We start from the raw sequence: 16869 nt of genomic DNA on the forward strand, positions 1-16869 counted from the left end.
AATCTGTTGTCTGTGTATATATCTTGATAATCCATATGCTTTCATTGGCTTTCCTTCCAATGTAAATTCTTCTACATCTCCCCTCAGTTCCATACGCCTAAAAAAGTCCACCTACTTCTCAATAAGAGAAATAAGAGACACAACAGATTAACTGCTGGTTCACAAAAAGGTACTTGAGGCAGTGTTCCTGTCATCTGTTAAGCCCCTAGAAGGGATGTGAGGCAAAGCACTGTAACAAGAAAGCTTTGCAGCTTTGTCCAGCGCCAGGGACTCTGTCCTTTGGAGCAGCCCTCTTGGTGTCTGTGGATGACTTGCACCAAAGCCTCGTGTGTGAGTCAGGCTACAGCTGGAGGCTGACTCCAGCATTGCAAAGGAGCACAGGCAAAAGAAAACAGTGCTTGAACTCTCCTCTAATGGGGAGATTCTCTTCTGAGCTCTCCTGTAAGGCACTTCTTAGTCGTGTCTTAATCTCTGCATACTCTTAGTGCTGGTTTTGTTGCAAGCACTACACTTACAGAGATCTGGGATGCTGGCATTGCCATCAAAGTCTGGAGGAACACAAGCCGGGAACTGAAACTTGAATAACCTTAAACCTAAAAGACCCCTTTACAGCAGGAACAATTGCACCTTTTGCTGTGTGAAAGTATAAAATTAGGCATGTAAAAAACCATCTTAAATAAGTAATGAGGCAGAACATCTTGAAATTATTTTCCATCTTAGCATTTAAATAAGCTATACAAAATTTTTTTAAGAAAAATACATACTTTCATGATCCAAAAAGTTAAATTGAGAGCTACAGCAGGACTGCGTACAGCAATAACACTGATAAAAGTGACAAACCTGATTTTCTTGTAGGAGTAACTGTAAATTTATGACATTGCTAAATTAAAAGTGCACTCTTTTATAGTTTATATTCATTGCATGCTGTATTAAGCTGAAATATTTCTTATTCACAGATTAACTTAATTTTTCCAAGACAGCTCTATTAGCTATGTCAAGTACCTTTCAAGAGAAAATGATTAGACTAAGTCAGTTAAACCACATCTGGTAAAATTTAGTCATGTCAGACCAAAACTTTTTCAGAAAAATGTACTTGGATGAGACTGATATGTGAAAAATTTGAATTTGAGTCACTAATAATAGTCCCTGCAGTTTTATCCTATTAATGCTATACTGACCCAGTAAAGTCAGTCTTCAAACATGCTGTTCAAGCATATCTTACAGGACTAGCCTGGCTCATTTTCAGAGAGATGTTCCAGTCATCTGACTTTTTCTATTTTGTTTTAACATGTCACATCATTATGTTGTGTTTTATTAAAATACAGCTGCCCTAAAATGTGCAAAGATAGAAGCAAGGCTACTAGACAGAATGTACAGCACCACAGCTACTATCACATGCAGAAATTCCAGCAGTACTGAAAAGGTTTTAATGAGCCTGCCCTCCTTGGCTACCCTGCGTGTTCCTCACCTTCAGTTATTTCTCTAATCAGCATTTCATATGACATAGCAACAAAGGACAGCTTTTCTTTTTCTTAGCCAGTTTCTTTTTGGTTTTGATTTGATTTTGGTTTTGTTCAAATAACACAATAGGAAAGGAAAACTTCCATTTTCCAGGATATTTTTTTTTCACTCTTTAAAATGAGTGTATGTTTGTATAGTTCTTTCCTGTCTGGATAAGTCTTGATGCCATCAACTATTCTACTATTGCTCCAAGAACACTAACAGCAGAAAGAAAATAGAAACCATTACATAAAGCAGCTTGCCAAGAAACTAGGGTATTTTAGCTTCTCTTTGCACTGGCTACACTGATGGAGAAACAGATTTTGTTGGAAGACATCTGATGAGAAGGAATAAAACCATACATAGAAAGGCAAAGAGCAGGAAAAAATGTAAAGAGTGAATTACTAAGACTCCTAATTTCATACATATTTAAGCCCTGCTTATGCATAGCTGTGTTATCCAGAGAGCAGCTTACCTGTGTGACGAATGCAGACAACCCAAAGCTGCCAGGGCACACACAGCACTGTGAGAATGAGACCAAAATAATTCCAGGCTAAATTTTATCTCAGAACAATGTACTTATCCAGCATGGAAGTCAATGGAATTAGCATTCTGCAATTAAGCTATCCCCATGTAGTCAGTCAGTGCATTTCTAAACTGAACAGGAGATGCAGCAGTTCTGCCTTTATTAGTCACTCATGAGAAAGAAGTGGTTTGACGTGATAATCAGTGGTTGCTCCAATGGTAGTGACCTGGAAATAGTCATGTTCAAGACAGAGTGTATGAGGAAAATAAGCAGCAGAATACAGACCCTGGACTCCATGAGACAGACTCTGATTTATTCTGAGAACCAGTGGGCAGGATCCCATGAGAGGCAGAAATAAGGGAAGTAAAATCAGGGATAGTCTTCAAAGAAGGAATTTGAAGAACATGCTCAATTCTTCCTAAACATGATGGTGTGCTGGGGGGCCAACTACATGGGCAACCACTGTTCAGATAACAGGACTTGGAGGGCAGAGATAATGGCTTGTACTCCACCTGAAGGCCAGTAACAAATGGGGTACTGCTGGGATTTATCCTGGACTATGTTCTATTTAGTATCTCTAAGAGTGACCTGAAGTATGGTCCTATCAAGTTTGCAGGGGGCATCAAACTTGAGACCGATGATTACCCTCATGAGCAGAGGGACCTAGATAGGCTGGAAAGACTCGGCAACACAAACCCATCAATACTCAAAAAGGGCAAACGCAAACCCGCATTTGGGAAGGAGCAGCCCCTTGCGGCAACACAGGCTGGAAAATGACTGGCTAGGGAACAGCTCTCTGGAAAGCGCCAGGAGCACAGCAGGCTAAACACGAGCCACCCCTGGAAGCAAAGGGGGCCAGCAGCATCCGGGGTTGGACTAGGAGAGCACCATCAATAAAACAGGGCGAGTCGACTAAACGTTTTTCACCGTGAGGACACGGTGGCTACAACTCTGAGCAATCCGGCTTGGCCTCCGGCTGGCCGTGGTGCCGAAGCGAGATGGACTGACGGCCTACGGCACTCTGTTCCAGGCCCGGTTAGCCGGTGACCCTGCTGGGCAAAGCTGCCGGCAAGCCCAGGAGGCACACCCCGCACACGCCGAGCGCGCCGCCCCGGTTCCCCAGCGCTGCGGTGCGCAGGAGCGGAAGCACGGCCCGCGCTCGGCCCGCCCCGGAAGGCCCGGCCGTGCGGCGGAAAGCGGCGCGCACGCAGGCGCGGGGCCGCACGTGGCAGGAGCGGTGTCCCGGCGGCCCGGGAGGTGACGCCATGGCGAGATGGAGGGACCCGTTGGACCGCGGCCAGGTATTTGGGACCGGCGCGCCCGGGGGCTGCGGGGAGCAGGGCAGGCGGGAGCGCGGCCGGGCCGCGATTGACCCGCGGCTGCTGCCGCTGCGGTGCCGTTGCAGGTGAAGAAGGCGGTGGAGGCTCTCTTGGCTTTCTCCAGAAGAAAGGCAAAGGGAGACGCACTGCTCCTCAACGAGTGCGAGAGCGTCCATCTGCTGGTGACGGTGTGGAAGGTCCCGCAGGTGGCAAAGGTCATCAGAATGTAAGACACTGGTATCCGGCCGCATGGTTACAGGGGTTGCTCGTGTCCTTTGGCTTGGAAAAGAACACTTTGCAGATTCTGAGCTGAAGGGGTTTGACTGCCACGGCCTTGTCCTGGGGCTTCTATGCCGTGACTAGAAACTACCGGGTCAGGAGCTGCTTTACCCCTACTTTTGCTATAACTGGAAGCTGGGCTGTGCCAGCTTTTTGCATGCAGGATACTGGTTCTGTTGGTTGCTAGTTACAGAGTATGTGCCTTTCAGTCCTTAAGCTTTAAAAAATATCTAGATATTATAATATATTTCTATATCTAGAAAATATCTATAATCACCTTGTCTGTCTTGACCCACCACCTCCAAATCATTAGTAATTATTCTTTCTTTTGATAACCAAACCTGAATACGAATTAGAAGTCTCTTTTTAGACTGTAGCTGCACTACTTTGAGGAAGTTTATATCCGTTTGTCAGGGCACGGTGTTACAATGTTTTTTCTAATGACTGGATGCAGCCATGGCATGAAGGGAGGAGCATGGAGGGTCTTCCTCCCAGGACCGGTGTCCTAAGGGCTGCTGGCAGGATAGAGGATTCCACTTTGTATCTCACTGGAGCCGTGGTGTTCCATGGTTTCACTTTTACAGTTCTGTATGCTTATCAACTGTAAGTTCCACTGAGATTATTTAATAGTTAACAAAGTGTAAATACAGGCAGGTTGTTAAAGGGTACTGATCTCCAGTGTAGGCCTAGTTCTGGGGAAAACTTCTTTCTCTTATTAGGCATTTTTTATGCATCTCATATTCTCGCTGTAGACCACTGCCCCATGGCATTCGACCAGAAACAGCTGACGTTTGCCTGTTCACAAAGGATGAACCGAATTTATCAGCAGAACAGACGGAAAATCTGTACAAGAAACTTTTACTCCGGAATGGGATCAGAAGTATTAGCCGGGTAAGGGAGGTCCTTGATGGTACATACAGTACTGTCATTTCTTTCCTTTTATACCACCAAAAAGAATACAAGTAGTTGTTCTTTTCTGCTGTTCAATATTCTAATTTTCATTCACATACTCTAGTAAGATTTTTCTGACTACTCAGGTGTTTCTAAAATGCAAAGTTTGCTCGGAATAATTTCTTCAGTTTGAAACAGGATTTTTAGCAATCAGATACAATTTCTAGATAAATGTTCAATGTTTAGTTCGAGTAACCAGCTGGGAAAACTCACAACGTTTGATTGTTTATGCGACATGTATAACAACTTGTTATATTTAACCTTGATTTAGATGTTATTCATGTATACAAGTTGTGTTTTGTGATGCACAGTTACTATGCAAGAGATCCATGGTTTTTGATTCTTTAAAGCAGTAGGAAATGGATGCTTTTTGATTGTCTTCAGCATTCTAAAAGAATGCACTGTGATGGACTACCAGTTATGCAGCTTTAATCTGTGCAGTTCTGAAAAGCATTTCAGGTTGCACTTTCAGCAGCAAGGACTAAACTGGTACTTGTGTTGCAGATCATCTCATACAAAACCCTCAAAAAGGAGTATAAAATGTTTGAAGCGAAGCGGCGCCTCCTGAACAGTTTTGATCTCTTTCTGTCTGATGACCGAATTAGAAGACTTCTGCCCTCACACCTGGGAAAACACTTCTATGAAAAGAAAAAGTAGGTCTTTAAACTTTGGAACTCCATTCTTGCATTATCTTTTTTAAGATCAGGTTCTTCTTAGTAATGGAGGAATTGGTTTTCTTTTGGGTTTTCTAACTATTTCCTTTTTTTTACCCCTCTCCCTTTCTGTTTTAGGGCACCTTTATCTGTAAATCTGAAAGCCAAAGATCTTGCCAAGGAACTAGAAAAACATATCCAAGGGACTACACTCCCAGTTAACAACAAAGGGTGCTGTTAGTAAGTACAAATAGATTAATATATCACTTGAAGGATGCTTCCATCTTAACTGTAGGAATTTTAAGTGAATTATTTTTATTCCTTTTGTATGTGAAAAAAATATGTTAAGGGTCACCATTGCAAATGGGGCATTTTGAACCTTTATCTGTATAGTTAAATTAGGAATTCTACTTAAATTCTACTGTGAAGTTGAGGGGTTTTGTTTCTTTTTCCTTTTACCTAAGGAATTTCTAGGCACTTGTCACTGTCAAAGCACATGTACAATCTTAGTTTTAATCTAATTTAATAATATTTTTCTATTTCCAAAATATTCTCTTCTAATATGATTAGAAGAGAATATTTTGTGTATTGTATGTCTGGAAGGATCTGATTAGGTAGTAATGCTTTGTAATGTGAGGCAGAAGTTGCATATCCAAATATGGAAAGATGAATACAGGTGAATCCCTTCTAACTGTTAGCACAAAAGATTTCTGCAATAGCCATCCCTCCTTTATGATAATTGCAGATAAGTGGGCTTTTTGCATTTCTGGGTATGCCTGAACTGAACAAGTGACTTGAAATAAGTTTATTTGCCCATATATAATTATTATTCATTTCTTCTTCCAGTACAACACGCATAGGTCACACTGGGATGAAAGCGGATGAGATACTTGAGAATATCATTGCAGCAGCAAAAGTGATTGGTAGCAAGTTACCAAAGGTACTGCTGATTGACTGCATCACAGACAAATAGGTTCATACTTCAGCCTTATTTTTACATAATATACTGGTTTTGTTCTTGCAGAAATGGCAAAATGTAAAAATTCTTCACCTCAAAACACTTAAATCGGTTGCACTCCCAATATTCACTGCAAATCTCTCCAACCTGGATGAGCTTGACAAACAGCCATCTCTCAAGAAAAATGAAGTAAAGGTAACCAAAATTTCTTCAAAGTTTGCATAAATTAAATCTGTACATTTAGCTCTAGTTCTTTGTTTTCCTTCTGTGCATTGTTATTTTGGGTTTAAATGCATTAGCAACTGATCCCAGCCTTTTATGGCTAAAACTGGTCAGACACTCCTACCTCAGTGCTTCAGATACTCAGCAATAATAATGAAATGATGGCAACTCCTTTACAGGTTTTAAAGCAAACTGGAAATAAATAAACTATTTCTGGACCTAAACTCAAGGGACCTGAGATTCATTCTTAGAGCTTTGCTTCTACTGTTTATCCATATTTGCCTTCTGAAAATACACTCATTAACATATATGTGGATTTAGATTATCCATCTGTTTTTTGCTGGTTAATCAGTGGCATCTGAATAATTGTCAATCTCATATATTGGTGTATATAGGGGGACCTCATACTTGTTAAAAAATAATAATTGGCTATTCCTTTGTACTGAGTTCTGTTCATATTCATTTGTCTGAAATTAAATTGGGACTGTGAATATTAAACTTAGAGATTGTAAGGTTGACATTGCCATAGTTTTGAGCTACTTATAATAAACTTCTGCATGTAATGCATTTTTTCATATTTTACATATGGCTGATCAGTCCAGGTCTGTTGAATAAAAGTCTTTAATGTTGCTACACCATCTAATTTTTAACCACATTTAAACAGTTATTTTACATTTAGAAATGGCATGGGTATTTGTCTGAGATGTACTTCTGATTAATTCTAGAAGGCAAAACCCAAGAAAGGAAAGAAGACAGCTAAAAAACGGAAGTCAAGTCAAGTCACTGTGACAACAGAAAGTAAAGCTGCTGCTGGTACCCAGGAGCCTGTGATAAAAGAAAGGATAGAAGCAGTCCAAGAACCAGGTGATTGTGATGATGAAGAAATTCCACAACTGGTGCCTATACAAACAACGAGCTCAGCTGACCCGAAGGTAATTGTTGAATAATATTAAGAAGCTTGCATTTCAGTTAAAACTGAAGATTTTGAACTGTTTAAATTGTTCATTGCTCCTTAGGGAAGAGTTTGTGTTAGCACACTTCAAGAGTAGGGTGCAGTTCAGTTGAAAGTATTTGTCATTTGTAATGTTTTTCACTGATCCTTCTTCCTTAAAAACAGGAAATATTTTTCTTGGGTGGAATGGTAATTTTTTTTGTTTGTGTTAAATACAGAAAATGGGACCAAATTCAGAAAAAGGTGACAATTTGGGCAAGAAAACCAAAACACTCCTTGGTAAGAGAAAGAAACCGTCTCTAGTGGTGGATACTCCAAAATCAAAACCTGAGGTCACAGAAGAGTGTGCAAACTTGCAGACAGCATCAAAAGAGAAAAAAGCCAAGCAGGTCAGTAAGCCAAAGGAAGCAGTAAAAGAAAAAGACATGAAAAAGGCTCCAAAAAAACCTGAAGCAAAGTCTTTTGCAACACCCAAAGGTGGCAAGTCACTACAGTCAGCCAGGAAGTCTTCAAAACCACAGAAGCAGGCACCCAAAAAGGTGCGTGTGCCGCAGTCAGCATGAACGTTGTCTGTTGTAACATATTTTGTATTATCATTTTCAGTAAACAGATTTATTGATGAAGTAAAATACCTTCTTAGGAAATCTGATTCCAAGAGCTTTTTTTCACCAAGATCTGTACTGATTCATCGGTCTCCTTCTAATTTACAAGCTGGTACAAATAAACTCACTGTCTTAATGGTCCCATCACCTTTTCTCTTTTGCTGGCCCAAACGAAAAACACTCAAATTTTTCAGGTGTCAGAGGGAAGAAGGGGTTTATCCCAGGGAAAAAAGGCTGAGAAATATTTTATAAATGTTGTCTTTCTGAAGCAAGAAGCAAGTGTGCCAAGAGCAGCAATCTGCATGTGCTTTTAAAGGTGAATAAACTGCTACAGTTTTTAAAAGATTGTTCAATATAATAAAGACAGGTTAAGATAGTGATTGGTATAACTGCAGATATCTAAGTTAGCAGCCTGATACCAAGCCCCACATTATAAGTTTTAGCTGTTTTTACTTAGGTATTTGTGAGTTTAAAAGGCCCAAACAATTTTGCTTTAACTGTTTATATATTTTACAACATCAGGCAAAATCTTACCTTCAGTTTTGGGCTTTTTTTCTGCTACCAGAACAGTTGAGAGTATTCCTGCATGATGGTCACAGAACTGTTGTTCTTCCATCTGAAAGCCAAAGGCTGTGTGAATTCCAGTTGTGCCAGCCAAGTGAACCTGTCCTGTTATGGCATGAAAAATACATACTTCAGGACTGAAAGGTGATATATTTGAAGTTTTACACAACTGCCCAGTTGTTCTCTGTATGATAACTTGTCTGTCCTTTGCAGAGTGAGAATACGAGGCAGATTTGTGTTGAAAAGTCCTAGTGGTAAAAACTCCAACTAGGAAAAAGGTGGTGAGAGACAAGATTAATCAACAGGAAGTAACCAGCCTACTTTGTCATTCAAAAAACCCTACCGCATCTTTTTATGGCATCCTCATATCAAGATATTGGCTACCTAGAAAGAAAGCTGATGCTCAATAATATGAAAGTATTCTGCTTGATCTGTGGTGTCAACTTTTTTTGACCCTTTTGCAACCCTGACTTTTTGCAACCTTTCAACTATTTTGTGAACCAAAAGCGATGATAGTAATCCCAGTAAACCAATAGCACTCACTGTCACTGGAAGAGTATCAGCAGCATCATTTAATGCGCACTATTTCCACTAAAATGTGCAAGATATCTATTCTATTAGGCCTGGTCACAGTTCCTGTTGGCTTGGTCTTTCTAGTTACTGGACTGGTGGCTTATCCATCATTAAATAAGGTGTTAGATATAAGGCCCTTGTCAGAGCAGGCACAGGAGATCCTACATCTAAATACAGTTCCTTGTGCTTGAGGACTTGGGAGTGCAGCAAGATACGTATCAGGTCATTAACACAAGGGTGAACTGAAATATGTGTCTTGCCTTTTACATAAATGTTTTACTTACTGAATTTTACATCCTGCATTGACAACTTGCTTCCTGTTTGTCAACTGAACTTGCATTCCAGCTGCTCTTTTTAAGCCTCCTCAAGCACAGTTAACTGAGTCTATGTGCATTTGCAGATGCACATAATAAGTGTCTTGCAAATCTCTGCTGTCTGCAACCAGCTTGGCTCCCTTTCGTGGGCAGAGATCAACGAAGTGGATGTTCATCTGCGGAGCACTTTTTTGAATTGCCTCCCTCCTGGGGTGCCTGAGGTGGCACTGCCTCAGCTGGAGCAGCTGAGCGGGCCCAGCCGTGTCCGGCTCACCTGGGAGCGGTAGCAAGCAGTACTCGCAGAGAGGCCTCAGCTCCCAGATGCCATCGATCCACACGGATCAGCCTTCGAGCCCCACCGCGGCGGGGGGGGGGCGTGTGCCCGCCTTCCCTGCGCGCAGCCGCGGGGGCAGAGGCGCGCCCGGGCCGTACCCTCAGGTGTGTGGGGGGCGCGCCCGGGCCGTACCCTCAGGTGTGTGGGGGGCGCGCCCGGGCCGTGCCCTCAGGTGTGTGGGGGGCGCCCGGGCTGTGCCCTCAGGTGTGTGGGGGGCGCGCCCGGGCCGTGCCCTCAGGTGTGGGGGGCGCGGCCGGGCCGTGCCCTCAGGTGTGTGGGGGGCGCGGCCGGGCCGTGCCCTCAGGTGTGTGGGGGGCGCGCCCGGGCCGTACCCTCAGGTGTGTGGGGGGCGCGCCCGGGCCGTGCCCTCAGGTGCGGGGGGCGCGGCCGGGCTGTGCCCCCAGGTGCGGGGGGCGCGGCGTGGGCGTGCCCTCAGCGCGGGGGCGCGGCCTGCACCTGCCCGGGTGGGAGGGCGCGGCCCGGCCCTGCCCTCAGGTGGGCGCCGCCCTCGCCTCCCTCAGGTGCGCGCGGCCCGAGGCGGCGGTGGCGCCGCTCCCGATGGCGGCCCCGGGCGGGCTGGGCCGCTGCGTGGCCGCCTTCTGGCTGGCGCTGGCCTTCGACGCGGTGGGGCTGGCGGTGCTGCTTGCCGGCGTGTTCGCCGACGTGTTCTTCTCCGACCTGCTCATCTACGCGGGCGGCATCGGCATCTTCCTCAGCCTGGTCTGGTGGGTGTTCTGGTACGCGGGCAACCTGGAGGTGCCGCCCGAGGAGCTGCGGGACGACGTGGGGCTGTCGGCGCCCAAGGGCCGCGGGGACACGCTGCTGCGGCGGCTGGTGAACGGCCTCAGCCTCCGCCTCACCGCCGCGCTCGCCCCCGCCCGCCCCGCCGACCTGGAGCTGCAGCGCGCCGGGGGCCGCCGCGCCGAGCCCGGCAGGTGAGAGCCGCGACGGGACCGCGAGGGGAGTCCGGCTGCGAGCTCTGACTTCGGCCAGAGCTTGGCAGAGCTCTCTTGCCCGAGATTCGGTTTAACACCTGCTGTGTTAAATCACCTGCTCGCAGCCGACGCTTCTGAAAATAAAAGTAGTGGGGATTTTTTCTCCGCTCGGGTGGTAAAAAAAAGAGTGGGAAAGATTGCACAAACGGGATTAGGCAGGGAAGACACTTCCTGTAGCCGTCTAAGAACGGAACGGGCGAGCGGGAGTGAAGCCCGGGCAGTGTGGTGGAGCTGGCGTGCGGAGCTGCTGCCAGACAGCAGCACAGGAGCCGTGGCGCTCTGAACTGGTCCTCACAGCAACCAAAGGCTGCCAGAAATGGCCATTAACCACTGCCCCCCCCACGAGCTCTTGGGAGGGGAAGCCCTCGTGTTAGCACCATGAAATGTTGCTTTATTGGAGAACAAGAAAGGTGAAATGCTGACTTGGATTTAACGGGGACAGAGCTGTAGGTAAGAGGTTGAAATTCATAAATGCAATCATCAGTTAAACTGTTTGTCTTGAACCTCAGTCATCTAGAAAAGATGTGATAATACCTGATGTGTAAAGGAAGTGTCTAAGCCCTATTTCAAAGCACGATTGAAGAACAAGAAGCTTTTCAATATATCCTAATATGTTAATTTATATGGCATGTTCATTTAGAAAGAAGGCATGCTTAATGCCTTGAAAATGTGTGTGGGGAAAAAAGTCAAGCCTTCTCTTCACAATGTAAAATCCTCTATTGAAGGAACTGTAAACACAGTTTTGTACTGTTTGAACTGTTCAAGGATTCTAAACATCTCGCTGTTCTGATTCACTATGTGACCAGATCAGCTTTTCCTGCTTCTCCTTGAAACTAAATTCTGAAGACACTGTTGATTTACAGAAAAGTTCATGTGGAAATCGTCTTCTTTCATGAAAGCTATGAAATTTTTCTTGAGAGAAAGTTTTAACAGTAGGGAGATTGAGTACAGATAATTTTTCCTTAATAGAAAACTTGCAGGAGGCAGGAAAGAACAGCAGCAACACAACTTTCAAAGATTGTTACTGCTCTGTAGTTGATTATTAACTACACCTGCAATTAGAGAACAGGCTGTTGAAAATGAGCCATTCTCTTTTCAGACTTCTTTTTTTCTAAAATGGGCCTAAAATTGGCAGGTCCATATTTGCAGGGGAAGATTTGCATTTATAAATATATGCAGAACCATTCCATCTAAAGATCATGGCAATTGCAGGTATTGAGCTCGGGAGATAATCTGGTGTCTCTGTAGATGCAATGTGTGTGTGTGGAGATGTATTTTGTTTTAATGAACTCCTAGTAGTGAAAGTCATCCACTATTTTGAAATATTTCAAGTCTTATTCCTGATTGGAATTAGATTTATATATCCTATAGGGATACATATATAAATAAATAAACACAGTGATTTAATACAAGATATCCCAGCAGCTTCTGTTGCTACAGTAAACAAACTTCAATAATGGTAATTCAGAAGGAAGCAAAACAGGGGGTGGACAGCAGTTATGTTACATATTGGAACATAAACTCTACGATTTTACTTGCAAGGTGAAACAAAGGATAACAAATGGTTTCACCTTGAAAGATAACTTAGAGTTCCCTTTTGAAGTAAATTCATCTAAAGGATCTTAGAACTTCTCGTAAACAACTGTCTGAATCAGATCATTCCTTGCTGATAGACCAAATCCTCTCCCCATCAGGAGATATTTATGAACTTAACCAAACGGGTTAAACATGTTTGGGCAGATATTGTCTGGATGAGGTGGAAAAAAAGCCACCACCACACACACACATTCAGAAACAAAAAAAAAAAAAAAAAAACCAACCAGAAATCCCAACCAAACAAACAAAAAAACCCCCAAAAATACCACATGCACAAAAATTCCCCCCCTCAAAAAACCCCCAAACAAACTAACAAAAAACCCCCAAACAAACAAACAAAAACAACCAAAAAATAAACCACCAAAAACCAAAACAAACCCCAAATGTCCTCACTTTACAGGCCATTTGGAAACCTTCTTGAGCATTAACTTTTTGAAGGTATGAAAGGAACACTACATGTTGTTCTGATTTCCTATCTTAAAAATTATATAGTAGAGAAAGGTGAGAAACCTCATGATAGGGAATGCTTCTATTAAGGGAATAACAAGTAGATTAGGACCCGCAAGCCTGAAAAGAGATACAGAATATAAAGTGTTCTAGAAGTCTATAGAGTCACTGTGGGGAAGATATGAAGTGCTTGCCTCCCAAGGCAAAGCAGGAACAAACTGCTGTGTGCTGTGTAACTGAAGTGTGGGATTACTTGACGTGGGACAGATAAAAATGTACTGATTCAAACATCCAAAGGACAAAGCAGAAGATATATGATAATATAAAGATATGATATTTGGCTCAGGCAGGCCTGGGGCAGTCAGTGGCAGTTGATATCCTGAGGAGGTATATTACTTGTGTGCCATACTCTTATGCCTTCATTGAGACATCACACTTGGCCACTACTGGAGATGGGCTGGTGACTTGATGGATCTTTTCTTTAGGTCTCAGTTGGCTGTTAAACACGAAGAAATGTACTTCTAAGATTGACCTTAAGTAACAGTTTAGAATTATACGGCTATTTGTTCTAAGCCTATTTTGGAGTAACCTTTTCTTCATGTGTTATCTTCAGGATCTGTTGAAGACACGGCTATTGACGTTACTTCCCCAAAAAGTGGGGGAAATGCTGCAAATGATGGAAAGAGATGCCCTACTCAAAACAGTAGGATTCTCTCATTGTGGAATAACCTCTGCAAGCATTGTGGACTCTCCATAAAATGGACACGTGGAGCCATATCTCTGCCAAAAGCACCTATTTCAGTGTTGGACTGGAGATACTTTGAAATGGTGAAAAAAGATCCCACCAAATCTCTTTAAGAAGTGAGACCTAAAAGAGAATTGAACCTGATTCACTGAAATATCAGTGCAGCTTGTCATATAGTTGGTTTTATTGTTTTAATTATTATTATTTTTAATAACCTGAAAGGTTTGGATAAAAAGCTCTTGCACAATGAAAAGCTCTTGCACTGTTTTTTACCAAGGTCTGGAAGTTAAACTTACTGTGAATTTTTATAATGCCAGTGCAATACTTTTGTTTGTAAGGGTGCTTTTAAAATGTCTATATTAAACTGTTGATGCAAAGCTGCAATATGCAGCAGAAGTTGTTTCTAGTGTAAATACACAATTTACAGTGTATCTTGTAAAAGTTTCATTGTTATTCTGAAATAACCTGGAATCTGAGATTTTATAAGTCGACAAATAACACCAGTGATGTTGGCATACCCGTACATTCTTTGTAGTTACAAATGATGTCATATGATGACTCTTGCAAGAGGCATTTTTAGTCCAGTGATGTTGGAAATAATTTTCCTAATGCTGAAGCATTTGAGAGAGGGAACATGACCAAAAGAAACCCTCTTGATTAACAAGTACTCCAAGGCATTATAAAACATTAACAAACAGTACCTGGAAAAAGATTTATACTAATGCTAGTGATACCTAAAATTGTGCTAATGATAAAATTGTGTGGAGAATTTCCTCAGGAGAAAAAGTTCTGGAGTTTTCTGGTTTTGAACTAACACTAAGACTTTGGTGCCACTGTCAGCAAATATTGGTAGGTCTTAAAATTTCAATGCACAATTGTTCTATGCCACACCTCATTGAATACTAGAGGTGGAATTAAGGAAAACATTTACTAAGAACACTGTGGCTGTATTTCCTTATGAACTCTTGAAATATCTTTCAGTGTTTTCTTGTAAAATTACTGGAGAAACTTTTTTTTTTTTGCATATTCTCATTTTTAAATGTTTTTCAAATGCTCTAGCTTTTAACAAATTCAGAAGAGCGCTAAACTCGAAGGTCTGCTATGTGATTTCTCTATCTGCAGTTTTTAGGAGGTATATGCAATTTGTTTCCTCCTTTTAATGGAACTGCAATGTGACACCACTGCAGTGTTACAATGGCCTGATTAAAAAAACCAAACGAGCTCCTCCCTTAAAACCTGTAGATCAGCTTTCATTTCCAATAATTTTTTTCATTTCATTTTTCTGAAGAGAAAGAAATGCTTTTTCTGATTCCCCATAGTTTCACTTATAAAGCTAATTATTAAATATGGTGTTTAATAAGTGGAATGATTACTAGTAGCTATAAATTAAGCCAAAACTAATATATGTATTTCACATACTTAGTCTGTGAAAACCAAAATTTTATATTCAAGTGTTGCAATAACAATTACTAGAGTGAATTGAGCAGGCCTTTGCATTCCTTGTATATTACAATGTAATTAATCTTACATCCAATATCAGTACTTAATGATTGTAGCTAGAGTGCAACTTCACTCGAAAGTTATGTGGAATTCCAACTAGTTTACTAGTAAGAATAGTATATGTTCTAAAAATGAAGTATAGGAGCTGATCCATCAGTTAAGGAGGATGTTAAGCGCAGAAAAGCAGTAAAGCAAAGCACTAGAAGGTTACTGAGATGGTGAGTTCAAACAATGATACCTGTTGTAAGTATTGTAACTATTTTCTTTTAGAAAATGCATCCAGCTACTGTTTCATGCAATCAACTTGCCTCCTAAACCAGGAAGGCTAATACTAAACAGAAACTGGGATTCATCTGCAGTTACACATTAACAAATATTTAACACTATTTTAGTTTCATGATATCCTTATCGGTTCTGCTCAATGCAGCACAAAGTCCATTCAAAGAACTTTTATATTGTTGACTGGAAGGAAGCTCTTGGACAAGTCTAGGACTGCTTGCTGTAATGTGAACAGAGTTGTACAGCTAAAAGAATTCCTCTAGCCATTAAGGAAAGTCCCGTGCATGCTGTTTAAAATCTTAGCCAAAATCACAAAGAACCAAACCAGTTCCAAAGTGTGGCTACAGGAGTCTTTTCCATCTAGTTAAGTCTTAAAACTAGCTCAAAATGTCATCCTCCATTCCAATAAAGGAAAAACTCCAACCCTCAGATTCTAACTATGTAGATGGATTAAACTGTGAGACTTAAAACGTGGACTGCATCTGATGGAAGTTTTCATGTGGTATATAGTGTCTACTTAAATGGGAACGTCGTCATCAGGGAAAGATTAAATTATTAGTAATGCCTACAAAAATCTGTTTGATGTGACTTGTGAGAGTTGCTGGGAGGGACATAATGATTACAGTAGGAGTTAGTGTAGAAGAGAAGCATAAGTGTATAACAAGTTGAGAGGGCTAAGGTCAAATCCTGGCACATGTTGCTGTAGCTAGTTTGTGTGAGTGGGTGAAGTAAATTTTACATATTCAGCCAAAGTAAGCTTTGAGCAGAATGGATGTTACTGGAGAGCTACATAGGAAATGCAAGTCTCTGTTCATACTTACCCGGGTTGCTCTAGCAGTAGAATTTGTGTGTGTATACAATTTTTCGGGAGCAAAACCAGTTACTAGCTCGAGACAGAAAAGTCCATAACACATTTTGTTTAATGACTGGTGCTTTAATATAGACCTAGCCTACACAGGGAGGATGAAGACATCCAGAAATCCCACTTGAAGTTCCTGTGCCTCTGTTCTAGCAAATCCATTATTACTTCCCAAGGTCAAACTTCGCTTTGTTTAGTGCAGATTCTTGGCCTTCTTTAATCTCAGTTAAGTTGCTCGGACCATTTAGTTTATCCCTTCCATTGCAGTTTTTAGTTGATAACCCAGGCTGGCCGTGCCCTTGGTGTCACCTGTGCTGTGAGGGGCTGCCCAAGGGGTCGGGGAGCGCTCGCTTGTGAACCATGCCGGGATGGGATCGCTCCGCCATGGCCGTGGGGATAAACCTGGATTTCTGCTCACGCACCCCGGGACGCTGAGAGCGCTACCGGGAGTCAGTGTTAAAACCAGAACGGTGACGAGAATAGAGCTTCCCGCTCCTCCTGCCCGGTTTCATCCCCGCGTACGGGGAGAGAAACGCCCTCTCCGAGCCCCTGCCCGGCGGCCTCGGTCCGCCGTGGGCAGCGCCGCGGCTGCTCCCTCCCGGCGCTCCGAGCCCGCTCAGTGGAGCCGCCCGGCGGTGCCGCTCCGATCCCGCTCAGTGGAGCCGCCCGGCGGTGCGGCCCGGCGGTGCGGGGGGCGGGCC

General features: G+C 42.8%; 2 protein-coding genes across 2 annotated transcripts; both read left to right on the forward strand.

Annotated features, from left to right (window-relative positions):
- Window positions 1-3196: 3196 nt before the first annotated feature.
- Window positions 3197-8109, forward strand: RSL1D1 (ribosomal L1 domain containing 1). The gene is made up of 9 exons (XM_038151804.1): window positions 3197-3327; window positions 3432-3571; window positions 4377-4515; window positions 5080-5228; window positions 5367-5468; window positions 6075-6168; window positions 6253-6381; window positions 7134-7340; window positions 7579-8109. The coding sequence occupies exons 1-9, from the start codon at window positions 3292-3294 to the stop codon at window positions 7921-7923; spliced, it is 1341 nt and encodes a 446-aa protein (XP_038007732.1). The 5' UTR covers window positions 3197-3291; the 3' UTR covers window positions 7924-8109.
- A 2110-nt stretch (window positions 8110-10219) lies between these two features.
- Window positions 10220-13783, forward strand: LOC119707207 (putative transmembrane protein). The gene is made up of 2 exons (XM_038151809.1): window positions 10220-10682; window positions 13399-13783. Exons 1-2 carry the CDS (start codon window positions 10306-10308, stop codon window positions 13406-13408), a joined length of 387 nt encoding a protein of 128 aa, XP_038007737.1. The 5' UTR covers window positions 10220-10305; the 3' UTR covers window positions 13409-13783.
- The last annotated feature ends 3086 nt before the right edge of the window (window positions 13784-16869 follow it).

The sequence above is a fragment of the Motacilla alba genome, chromosome 14 (assembly GCF_015832195.1).
Source record: "Motacilla alba alba isolate MOTALB_02 chromosome 14, Motacilla_alba_V1.0_pri, whole genome shotgun sequence".
Taxonomy (NCBI): Eukaryota; Metazoa; Chordata; class Aves; order Passeriformes; family Motacillidae; genus Motacilla; species Motacilla alba.

What these genes read in the sequence shown, in the direction of transcription:
- LOC119707207 (XM_038151809.1), top strand. Translation starts at nt 10,306, where the DNA reads ATGGCGGCCCCGGGCGGGCTGGGCCGCTGCGTGGCCGCCTTCTGGCTG.
- RSL1D1 (XM_038151804.1), top strand. Translation starts at nt 3,292, where the DNA reads ATGGCGAGATGGAGGGACCCGTTGGACCGCGGCCAG. An exon ending in AACAACAAAGGGTGCTGTTA is followed by an intron (nt 5,469 to 6,074) that starts GTAAGTACAAAT and finishes TTCTTCTTCCAG; the next exon opens with TACAACACGCATAGGTCACA. An exon ending in TTGGTAGCAAGTTACCAAAG is followed by an intron (nt 6,169 to 6,252) that starts GTACTGCTGATT and finishes TTGTTCTTGCAG; the next exon opens with AAATGGCAAAATGTAAAAAT.